This window comes from Arachis stenosperma, chromosome 3 (assembly GCF_014773155.1).
Source record: "Arachis stenosperma cultivar V10309 chromosome 3, arast.V10309.gnm1.PFL2, whole genome shotgun sequence".
Lineage (NCBI taxonomy): Eukaryota > Viridiplantae > Streptophyta > Magnoliopsida > Fabales > Fabaceae > Arachis > Arachis stenosperma.
Window position 1 is genome coordinate 153,251,807 of NC_080379.1, and position 13,140 is coordinate 153,264,946.

Genomic DNA, 13,140 nt, shown 5'->3' on the forward strand with positions numbered 1-13,140 from the left:
CAATAGATAAAGACTTTTGGTTGTTTGGATTATGAAGCAACTCAACCATCTTATAAAAAAAGTTGTTTGATGCCGAAGCTGAGTTGATAGTTTTTCTAGGCTATATATGCATTAGGTTACAAAGGTTACGTTACAAGTTATACAATCTAAAGACACATTAATTCATCAAATCAAGAGCTGTAGAATTTCACGAGGTTATTTTCCCTTTCGAGCTTAACTCAGATTCTGCTACCATGACAGACCTATTCACAGATTATATTCTACCTATGACAATCTCAGACTAACCTTGCAACCAACATCAACTGCCAATGAAAGCTCAACAAGTAGATACAACAATAATAGCGTTAAGTGTGAAGATTGAAGGAAAGCAATAAACGAGGAGTTGAATGCCTTAAAAGCATACAAGCACATTATTGGTTGCAAGTGAGTTTACAAGGTGAAGTACAAGGCTGCTGGAACTCTAGATAGATATAAAGCTCGGTTGATAGCAAAAGGTTACGCGCAACAGCCCAGAGCAAATTTCAGAGACACATTCTACCCAGTTGCAAAACTCATTACTGTTAGAGTGTTGCTGTCAATAGCAGCCATCATCAATAATTGGAAATTTCTCTTATTAGATATCAACAATGCCTTCCTAAATGGTAACGTAGATGAAGAAATCTATATAGAGAGAGACATTCATTTGGGGAATCTAAGAAAAGGGGAGCAGCTAGTTTGGATGCTCATAAGGTTTTTGTATGTTCTTCGGCAATCTGAGAGTAATTATTAAATTCTGAGCAACTTAAAGCATTTCCTTAGTCTGGAACTTTTTAGATCGCATTATCTAAGGACACTGGTTTCTTAGTTTGCATGCCAGCTACAATTGAAGGCGATCAGATTCAGATTGATAACGTGTCTTAGAATACAAGTATTATTGGCAATAATCTTCAGGTCCGGTATGAATATCATGTAACAGAGCTGGCACAATACAAGTTAGCTCCAAAGCTATCCCATTTAATTTAAATAGCTTCCACCAACTGCTAAGATACTTAAAGGCTCCTCCTTAACAGGATTTCCTTTTTCTTTCAAGTTCCATCTTAAATGTCATTGCAAATGCAAATGTTGATTGGGGATGCTACGTACTTAGATACAACGATATCCACAGCTGGATACTGTGTCTTCCTTAGAGATTCACTAAACTCTTCAAAATCCAATAAACAAGGTGTTCGAACAAAAAATGCTCAGCAAATTCTACAACCGTAGTAATATGGATAGTTAGATTACTTGAATTTTTTCAGATTCTCATATTTCCTCAATGACGATGATAGTATGTCAGAAATTTATTTATATGGATGACCTCTAATCTTGCCACTTTTTTCAAGACAAGGTCGCAACATGATTTCTAAAATTGGTCCACATTCCGGGAAAGCATCAAATTGCAAACAATCATATTAAGTGTATACTAAAATCAGCCACTAGTATATAATACATATTAGAATATAAAATACATATTAAAAATAAGTTAAATAATACATGTTTTTATACTTAAATATATAGGTTACGTCTGTTTACAGAGATAAGACATTGAGACAGGGATACTGAGATACAAAATTATGTTTGACATATGAGACATGAAAAGAGACATTGTGTCCAAAGACACTGAGACATAGACACCGTGATACACGGTGACACATGTCTGCTGTTTGGTTTGGTGAGACACAGATTTTCGAAGGACACGGGAGGACACGGATGGACATGCATGGAGATATTAAATTTGTGTACTTCCAATTTGGTGAGACACTAAGACACAACTTGTGAGACACTAATTTTTTACTCTTTTACCCTTATTGAAATTTTAAAATTTGTCCTCTTATCTCCCTAAACCTTTCTTTTTTCTCTTCCTCTTTTAGATTCTATAACTAAATTTATATTTCTATTTTCTTCAAAAAAAATTATACATTTAATTTTTTATTTATTTAAATTTTGATTAATCTTTGATAAATTCTGAGCTTTAGTTTTTTATTTTTTAAAAAAAATATATATTTAATATTTGAATGATAATTTAAGATGATATTAGAAGAAATAAAAAATATTAAAAGAAATAAAAATTCGATGGTGATGACATGTAGTGTTTGGGATAATGGATGTACAATAATAATAGTAAAACTTGTGGTAAAATGAAGGATAATTCAGTCTTTTTAAAATATGTGTGTCTTGTTCTTTATTTTTACCAAACACAATACATAGACACAAATATTTTATGTTCATGTCTTTAATGTCTATGTCTTTGTGTCTATGTCTCATCATATACATCAATCAAACGGAACCTGAAATAGTATATTTTGTGTCTATCCTGACAATAAGGACATAAAGACACTAACAAGGGACACAACTTATTTTTCATTTTTTTCATTATTCTTGTTAATTTTTTATAGTTATATATTTTTCTTCTAAAATTTTTTAGATGAAAAAAATGAAAATAAATGAAATTTTCATAATTTATTCTAGTTTATCACCAAATAAAATATAAGAATACAAAATTTTATATTTCTATCATTTGTATGTCTTATCTTGTCCTATTCTAAAAAAAAAAACACAATCATAGTGATTGATTTTGCTGATTGATTTTAATATACAAATAACATTTTTGAATTGCAAATTTCTTAACCAATTAAGTCAGTCACTCACAACAACTAAGTTCAAATACCTAATATGCAAGTTGGGAAGATTTTTTTTTCCTTACATTTTGCTCCAAATTGAGGGAAAATACCATCAGAGAATGTGATTATAGTTAATTGAAAGTAGTTGTAGGCGGTGGGACTAATTTAGTTTAAACTCCCCTTGCTTAGATGGCAAGACAGTTATTGACTGTACTTTTAAGTTAGTCATGATTTGGACTTTTTTTTTTTAATTTAAAGTCAAGTATAACAAATACAACAAAATATCTTTTTAGACACCCTTTTAAAGTGTCACCTTTCACTTTATATAAATTGAAGTTGTTACAAATAACTAATAAAATAATCAACATAGACTTCACCTTAAAGGAAAAAAGAAACAAGGAATAACGAATAATGAATTATTACATTATACATGTTTTAATAGTGTATATACAGTGTTCGTTTAATCTTCAACCGTATTTTCTTCTACTTTTGATCTTTCCATTCTGTGGTGGTGGCAACACTTTTTTCTTGTCCATGAGTGGTTGATTCAAAGAACGATTCCATGTCTTGTTCCATGTCTTTTGCCTACATTCATCAAAATTGAAATAGTTGACAAACGGTATTCTATTCAAAATAAACCTGGCTAGCTTGCTAGGATTTTCCCTTTATGTCACATTTAATAATCAAAGGATAATAAACCTTCCAGTTAGACCTTCAAAAGATTAATCTCCAACAAGTAAATATTCTTATTGGCTACAAGAAAGAAACCTCAGCACGCCATATACAAATCTCAATTGCAAAATGAGTTCTTAGGTCAACTTGCATGCATGATGCCATGATGGTGACTAAGAGATGCGGTTCAAATTCTACTATATATTAAATATTATTGAAAATGTCTAATATCACTGCTAACAAACGACCCTAAATCAATTTGACCTTTCATAATCTCACTTTCAAAACTAATAAAGAAGTTAGTGATGATAATAAAGAGCGCAAATTTTTAAACTTCTTGTACATTTTTAATACGATCTTACTAGGAGAACAATACAAGGAGTTAATAATAAATAAATAAAAATTTTACAAATCTAAAAGAACTAAAATAAGAAAGCCAAAGTTTATGTTCTATATTTTTAAAAATTCTTCAATTCATATATATAGATAGATAGAGTAGATCTCAATGCCCTTATCCAATTACCTCTTATAAAAAATGCTACGTGAATTTTAATAATTAATTACTAAATCAACCACAATGTATTTATATATAAATATATATATTAGTATAGTAGTTATTACTTTATTACGTAGCTTTTAGTTTTTTTTTTTTAAAGGTGAGAATGTAAAATAACGAATGATGTTACACCAAAAGATAAATTAATAGAAGTAAGAGGGCATTAGGTAGAAAAACGTGAAAGAATAATAAAATGAAGTTACGTGCATGGTGCAAATAATTAAAGTTCTCAACCTTTTCTAATGCATCTTCTGCGGCTTGGGCATGTTTGTCTATATCTTGAGCTACTTTTTCAACAAACTGAGCAGCGTCATGAAGCTTTCCCTCAGGAACAATCTTGGCAACATCTTCAGCTACCTTCTCCACCCCTTCCGCCACTTCTTCCACTGCCTCCGCTATCTTTTCCGCTTCCTTCATTCTTGTTTCTATTTTCTCTATATACATATAAGGTACTATCATCATCATCATTTTTTTCTGCTCAATCCGTCATGGCAATAATATATAAATTCGTCTTAGATTAAAATTCTATTTAATGGTTTATTGCTGACTTATATAAATCTGTCCAATAATAATATTTTTAAATAAATTATAATTATATTTTTATATTTTATAAATATTAAAATATAAATTAATTTTTTAAATTATTTTTAATATCTTTTTAATTAAGTAAAATATTTTAGACAATTTTAGTATTAATAAATAATACTATATGTTATTCTAAACTTATCTTAAAAAATATGGGCTAAGAATAAAGATATATATATACACAGAATATTTAGATATGTCTAATACAAGTGTGTCCAAAAGAATATTTTTTTTATTCAAACACAGTCCGACACAAAAATTACACATGTACATACTGGAACTCAACGAAATATTTGAGTTTCATAAGCGATAATAAGTGATGATAACATGACAAATTAAAATAGACCATTTCTAAATTTTACTAGCCAAACAAAATTAAAATCAAAGAACAAAAGTAAAAAAAAAAAACTGTATATTCTATATAAAAAAAAAAACTTGTTTAAACGTAAAATCTCGTCTAATTTACACGGATCAACGAACTAATAGGACTGATAATTAATGAATTAAGAAAACTGCAGTTAATGACATGGAAATTCTAAGTTCTCTCACCTTTGAGTTGTAGCAAAGGACCCCATTTGCCCCTCGAAAAGGATAAAAGTATCGTGAATATCGTTCCTATGATCCAGAATTTCCTGCTAGATGGCAATGTCCCCAACGTAAATGCTAATTATTTAGAGATTATCGTTTCTCTTTTGGTTTTTCTCCAAATTTAAAGTCAATTTTAGCGCAGAAAACCTCTTCATTAATAGAAATTTTCCCACGATAAAAATTCAAATATTATTTCCAACTTTATTGTTTACAATGCAAAAGTTCAGCTATATATAAATCAACTATTATATAAGAATACATATTTGGAGTTCAAGAAAAAAGGTTTAATTATATTATTTTAAAAATTTGATTATTTTTTTTATAATAGATTTGATTATTCATATTATTTTATAGAGAAAATATGTAAAATAAAATATATAAATATAATAGGTGGTGGATAATAATTTTGTTATATTCACGGACATTTTTAATAAAGTTTATATATATATATATATATATATATATATATATATAAAAGTATGGAGAAAGTATGTTATTAGATTATTAAACTAAAAATATAAATTAATAATAAAGTAATAACAAATAATAATAATTTTTTAATGATCATCTAGTATTTTTCAAAAAGAAATTACTCTTTCCTAAAATAAAAAATTACTCTAATATAGATTTCTCAAAGACTTGCAAGTAGTCTGAAAAAAAAAGACTTGTCACGGAGGGAGAAATTATTACTTGTACGTTATTTCACATTATTAAGTGTAATGGCATATATAGAAAACTAAGAAGAGATTAATTAATTCGTTGATTGATTGGAGGAACTAATGAGTAAATATAATTACCAATGAGCAGGTGAAGAAGAAGGATCAACTGGACCGGGTTGAGTACTGCCAAACACACTCATATTCCTGAAAAAATAAATAAATACATAAACAGTCAACATAGAATTTAAATTTATGATTCTCTTAGCTTTAGATATTTGCAAATTTTTATTTTTCCGCACTAACATAATCGGAATTGAAATATTGGAAGGACTATTATATTATATACGTACATCTTTCTAGTGGTGGTGTAACTTGGAAATCTGAATAATCCTAAGTTGTGTTCCAAAACATAGCAGCGATTATTTTTGATGTTGGAGTTGATTCGAACGTGATGATGAGTGGTTGGAGGGAGGCCAACTTTTGAAGCTTGAGTTTTGTCCAATGTCCCTAAGCCAAAGCAAGTAACCTTTTGGGTGATGGAAATTGTGTTTGCCATTGATATGTTGGAGATAGAATTTAGTGTTTGCAAATCCTAACAACGTTGTTGGTGAGATTTTTATATCGAGAGCGAGAGGTAACATTTGAAGGGAATAATGGCGTGGCATATATACGAGTATATTTTTTTGGTAAACGGTATGACTTTTAGATTAGGTTATTTTCAATTGCAAGTTGCAAGTTTCGGAAGTAATTAATGCTCAAGTTTCAGTGTTTCGATCAATATTATGTATTGACAATTCTGATTAATACCTACTATATGATACATAATACATATCACGATTTTTTTTAATCATTTTTTATTTTAAAAATTTATCCGTATACCTTAAACAATTTGAATTTGTACTCTCATTCATCAAAGTATAAAAAACCAAGGTTCTAAAAACTGATTCGAACCGCCGATCGAACCGATCAAACCATAAACCGACAGAAATATCAATTCGAATTAATGCCAAAATCATCCGATTAAAAAATCGTTATTGAACTGTCAAACTGGCCGAAAAACAGTTGGTTGAACCGAATCTTAAATCGACCAGTTTTTGGAGTTTTAGCAAAAATGCTACCGTTTTGATCACTTTTGATGCACGTACTAAACGTCTGAACCCCTAAGCCTAAGCATAACCCAACGTCCCAACCCATCCAATCCAGCACAACGGCATAGCAGTCTCTCTCCCTCCCTTCACCTTTAAGCGCGTCATTCTTGTCACCGCCAGCGAGCTATCTTCGTCACTTCCGTCCATCCACTAGATTGCTGCTGCACCGTCGCAAGTTAGAGCTTCAAAGATTACAATCGTGTTCGTACAGCTCTCCACCATCGTCGCCGTTTCAGTTCTGGAAGCACCATCGCCAGACTTGCCTTCTGCCTCCATCGCGCAGTTCTGTTCCACCGTCGCCAGCGTCAGCTCGTTCTACATGTGAGTTCTATGAACCGGTTCCCCCTCTGTTCTATGCTTCTGCCTTCTAGCTTCTAGTTTTTTTTAAACAATAATTGTTGAATAATTAATTCATTATTGTTGAATAATCTGTAAACTTGTTATGAGTTGAATAATTATTAATTAATTTGTGAATTTTGTTGCTGTTATTGTTTAAATAATTGTTTTTAATTAATCTGTAAAAATGTTATTGATTAAATAATTGTTAATTAGTTTGTGAATTTTACTGCTATTATTGGTTAAATAATTATTGAATATTTGTTGATTAATCTGTAAATTTTTCTGCTGTTATTAATTTAATAATTGTTGAATAATCGTTTTTAGTTCATCTGTAAATCTTATTGTGGGTTGCTGTGATATTGTTATAGATAATTGTTGGATTCGTTTATTTATATTCCACTATTCACATTTAGATGATTGTCATTTAAATATGCACTGGTAAAGCTTGGATGACTATTATATCCCTTTGTGATGCTTTGGCACATTTCAAGGTACTCGCTGAGCATGAGATAGTGAGATATACTGCTGTTTTAGGAGTTTCATAGAGCAATGAATATACAACTTAGACTTTCTAGGGCAAATCTTTGTTATTGTCTAATGCTAATGAATTTTCTAATCTCTTACTTCATATTTGAGGTTAGAGATGCGAAATATAATCGTAGGTTTATTTAGTTATATTGGTTGTGATTCTTGCTCTTTAAACTTAACTTTTTGGATAAAGTTTTTATGGTGGAAAGTTCTCAGATCTATTTATTTCTGTGTTAATTTAATTTGATTATTCGTGTATAAAGTTTTGTGATGTAGTATGGATGTGGAGTTCAAGTTAAGTGGTTACATTGACAGTTTAAAAATACTGATTATTGTGTAGAGTTTTTTTTGTTTCATTTTACATTCTTCCTTGTTTCATTTAGATTCTTTCCGTTCCAATGGAAAAAATGAAATTAAAAATGCATAGAAAAATTAATTGAAGCTGGTCTAGTGATTAAATTGGATGTTTATTTATAATTTATTTATTATTTTATTTTAAATTGATTTTTTTGTTGGACCGATTAGATCAATAAATCAGTAATTAAAGCGGTTCGATCACCGATTCGATTCTCAGAACCTTGTAAAAAATTATCTCTCTCTTTCTCTCTTCATATATATATATATATAACTAATGGATTTGGATATTCTAAATTTTAAATTTCACTTTAGAAAATAAAATGTGATCTCTTACTATTTATTTCATAAGTAAGACAAAAAAAATATAAGAAAAAAAATATTTAAAGGTAAAAGATCCAAATTTAAAACGAATATATATATATATAGGTAAATTTTAGCCTACCCTTCTTATAATAACATGTAATTTACCCTCTGTGACATGTCATCTTTTAATTGGTTGCTATGTTAACTATAGTTAAATTATTGGTAATTAAATTATAGCCCAAAGTGGGTGATTATGTAATTAAATACCTCCAAATTTAATTTCAATGCCATCCAGAAATCCCATATCATCATCACCATCACCATCATCATCATCATCATCATCATTATTTTCATTTTCTTTTTCGTCTTCCCCTTCTACACTATCATCATAAAAAGCTATCATAATCGATTTCACGTTCTTAAATTTTAAGATTTTCTGAATTTCGCAAACGTAAACTTAGTCTCACCTGGACTAGGTTCACAAAACAAAAGCAGTTTTTATAACTAAATACAAAGAACACAAAACACAGAACACGACCTTACTTGAACAGGATCTGTTCTATAGGCTTGTACATCTGTATCCTTGAGTTCTAAGAAGACTTTGGTTGAACTATGACCGTGAGGTCAGAGCGTGATTAATTGTTCCAAAGCGCATGCCATCTGAACGGTGGAGGATTGTTCGCGCTACAACCTTGTGGTCGAGATGGTTTTACGGTGTTCTGACAGACTCAAATATTTTTTCCTGGCCATTTAATTAGTTATTTTCTCTAAATACTTAGTGTGTGTTTGGATTACAGTTTGCAAACGGGAGTTTGAATAAAATTAATTTTGCAAACTTGATTTTGATGAAAAGTAAGTTTGTATTAAGTGATTTATGTTTGGCAATATTTATATCAAAATGAATTATAGTAAAATAAATGTTGTTTGGATTACACTATTCAAAATCACTTTTAGATACAAAATTACTAAAATAGACATCAACTTAAATAATTTTTGTATATTATTTTAATTTAGATATTTGAATAGATGTTATTAATTAATTCTATAATAAAATTAATATTTATACACTAAGATAAAAATAATATATAAAAATTGGCAAAATATACTTTTAATTAAAACTAACAAAATATAAATTTTAGAGAGTACTAAAAATAATAAAAAAATTAAATATTTATTTTGGTAGTAATTGAAATAAATTAAAAAAATTTATGATATTTTTTATACAGTATATTTTTAGTACTCTTAGTACTCTTTTTTAGTATGTTATAATTTTTTATTATTATTATTTACAATTAATTTTTTGTTTAATTTACTTTCTTAATAGGATCAATATATTATATTAAAAAAAATAAAAATAATACAAAAAAATTATAATTATAAAAGTGTATAATATCAAATAAATAATTAATAAAAAAATAGTAAATAATAGAAAAAGATAGTTCATATAAATAAAAATAATATAAATAATACAATAGTATGCATAAAGGATAAAATTGGTAAAAAATAAAAAAAATTGAGTATTGATAGCTAAAAGCCCGTTGGTAAAACGCAGAAGCTTAAAATTGTTGCTTCTTGAAAACGTGGTTTTGAATGCAAAATCACTTCTGCGTTCATGAATCAAAAATTTGCCAAACCAAAAATTACAGCTTTCAAGATATCTAAACGTACTTCTTCTCTTTGAACGTGGTTGCCAGACACACCCTTATTTCCTGGTTCATCAAAATATGGAACACCCAATGAGTTGATTTTTTCTTTCAATTTCAGAGAGAAATGGGACTGGGGTAAATTGAATTTCTACACAATGATAAAAATATAACTTTATTTTTTAATGTTTATAGAAATTATATATTTATCTCTCTTATAAAAATATTTAATTACAAAATTACCCTACTTTAGTTAACATATTAACTCTTATTGAGTTAAATTAACTCAAACTAAAACTAAGTATCCAATTAAAGTATGTCACGTCACGAGGAGTAATTTACATGTTGAAATAGAGAGGGTTGGGTAGAACTCACCATATATATATATATTAGTAAAAAAAATGTTAAACTTCATTTTTGTCCCTATATTTATACTTTTTTTCTCGTTTTTCTCCATCGCTATAAAATAGCATATTTAGAAAGATTTATCGATAAATTTTTTTGTCATTATCGGTAAATTTATTGGTATAATTTGTCAGTGAGTGAAAACTTTATCGATAATTTTTTTTAATTGAAAAATGACCTGCAAATTTTGACTCGTTACCAGCAAAAATATCTTCTAAAATGAAGTTCCAAAATTTGACAAGGTTACCAAATTACAGACTAATTTTTCATTTATAATATCGTACTTACAAAACGAGGAAGTTTTCCAAAATTTGACGGATTCATTCTTTCTAAATTTGTTTATGCATATATCAAGCACAAAATTTAATTTAAAGTAATAAAATATATTTAAGTATATGTGTAAAAGGAGCCATCATGAATTATTTTGAAATCCCATTACTATATGTATCTTTTCTAAAAAAATATTACAATGGTATTAAATAATATAGGTCACACCTAGTTTTATTTAATTTAATCATTACTATACATATTTTATTTAATTTTATATTGATGGAAGAATTAAAATAAGTCTAATCAACCAATTTAAAATATTATTTTAATCATATTGAGATGTTACATTGGTATTTAATAGTCTATGCTAGTATCGTGTTAATAGTAGTTGAGTTAGAAATGAATAAAATTTATAAAAAAAATTATAAACTTATTTGATCATTTATAAAAATGAGAGACTAGTTTAATTCTCACTGAAAATATCAAGAAATGTTTTAGGCATTACCTGTAAAACTTAATATAATTTTAATATACATTATAAAATTATCATTCACAATAAAGATTTTGAAATTTATGATTATCACAAATAAAAATGAATAGAGTTATTAACTTTGATCCATGATAATAATGATATTAGAAAGAATTCACTTTGTCTATTCTTTTATTTCTTAATTCTTTCTTCAATTTAGTTATTGATGATAAGTAAAGAAGAAAGACTTGTAGATAGAAAGAGAGGACTGAATTCTGATTTGTTTTCATAAAAACCAACTTCCATCAAGTTGGTTACATTTCAAAAAAGTCATGTAACTTTCTTTATTTTATTATTTTAATTAAATATTTATTAAACCAATAAAATAAGACACATCACACACATGAGACATTATATAATAATATAATTTCTTACATTCTCCCACTTGGCTCATGTGTCATTATTCCTATTAATGGTTTAAGAAATATTTATCATAATGCGTATTTCTAAGCAATTACTTGCATAGCTTAATTTATGATGATAAGAATAAAACTAGCATGAGTTATAGCAGTTGTACGTCACGTAATCGACATAGTCCCTTCTATATACTACAAAGTTAGCCACATTCTTAACATGAGCCATAATTAGAAAGTATATAACATAATTATTCCAACAATAATGTCTTTATTGTAAGACAATACCTAATTATTTTAATTCTATTATGTATACAACAAATTGAAAATCAGTTAATACAGAAACATTAATTCATTTGAGCTCAAATTGTCAATATCCATACAACACAAACTTCATTAAACATACATTGATTCTATAAACTTATAATACTCATCCTTTCAACATGACTAGTAAATGTTTTGGGCGATAACCCTTTGGTCAAAGGATCAGCAACCATAATATTGGTGCTAATGTGCTCTATTGACACTATTTGTTTCTGAACTTCTTCTTTAACGGCAAAGTATTTCAATTCCATATGCTTAACACTTTTGGAATACTTGTCGTTTTTAGAAAAGAAAACTACTGTAGAGTTATCACAATAAATTTTCAACGGCCTAGCAATAGTGTCAACAATTTCGAGCCCTAAAAAGAAGTTTCGCAGCCACTTAGCCTGAACCATGGCCTCAAAGCACACCACAAATTCAGCTTCCATTGTAGAAGTAGCAATTACTGACCGCTTCGCACTCTTCCATGATATTACTCCTCCAGCTAAGAGATACAAATAACCAAAAGTGGATTTTCTTATATCTACGCAACCGACAAAATCTGAATCTGAATATCCAATCACTTTAAGGTGATTAGATCTCCTATAAGTAAGCATGTGTTATTTTGTCCCTTGCAGATACCTTAAAACTTTCTTTGTAGCTTTCCAATGATCTAATCCTTGGTTACTTTGGTATCTACCAAGCATACCAACTGCAAAACTGATATCTGGTCTTGTACAAGTCTGAACATACATCAAACTTCCAACAATAGATGCATATGGAATTCCTTTCATCTGTTTCTGTTCCAAATTATTCTTTGGACATTGCATGAGACTAAACTTGTCTCCTTTTTGAATTAAAACGGGTGATGCTAAGCATTGTGCCATTCTGAATCTCTCTAATACTTTATTAATATATGATTTCTGAGACAATCCTAATAATCATTGTGATCTATCTCAGAGTATTTCTATTCTAATCACATAACTTGCCTCACCCATATCTTTCATTTCAAAGTTATTAGAGAGATATTTCTTAGTCTCGCTTAATAGACCAAGATCATTAGATGCAAGTAAAATATCATCAACATATAGAACTAAAATAATTAATTTACTCCCACTGACCTTCAAGTATATACACCGATCAACGGTATTTTTCTTAAATACAAAAGACAGGATGGTATCATTAAATTTGATAAACCATTGGCGGGATGCTTGTTTAAGTTCATATAGTGATTTCTTAAATTTATACACCATTTGTTCTTTC

The 13,140-nt window shown here is 28.6% G+C and overlaps 1 protein-coding gene and 1 pseudogene across 1 annotated transcript; one reads left to right on the top strand and one right to left on the bottom strand.

Annotated features, from left to right (window-relative positions):
* Positions 1 to 2,925: 2,925 nt before the first annotated feature.
* On the bottom strand, positions 2,926 to 6,337 carry LOC130970188 (uncharacterized). Its single transcript, XM_057896179.1, has 5 exons — positions 6,050 to 6,337; positions 5,838 to 5,903; positions 5,002 to 5,084; positions 4,102 to 4,301; positions 2,926 to 3,224 (listed from the first exon to the last, which is right to left on the bottom strand). Exons 1-5 carry the CDS (start codon positions 6,253 to 6,255, stop codon positions 3,123 to 3,125), a joined length of 657 nt encoding a protein of 218 aa, XP_057752162.1. The 5' UTR covers positions 6,256 to 6,337; the 3' UTR covers positions 2,926 to 3,122.
* A 2,570-nt stretch (positions 6,338 to 8,907) lies between these two features.
* On the top strand, positions 8,908 to 9,103 carry LOC130972403 (small nucleolar RNA U3; annotated as a pseudogene).
* Positions 9,104 to 13,140: the final 4,037 nt, after the last annotated feature.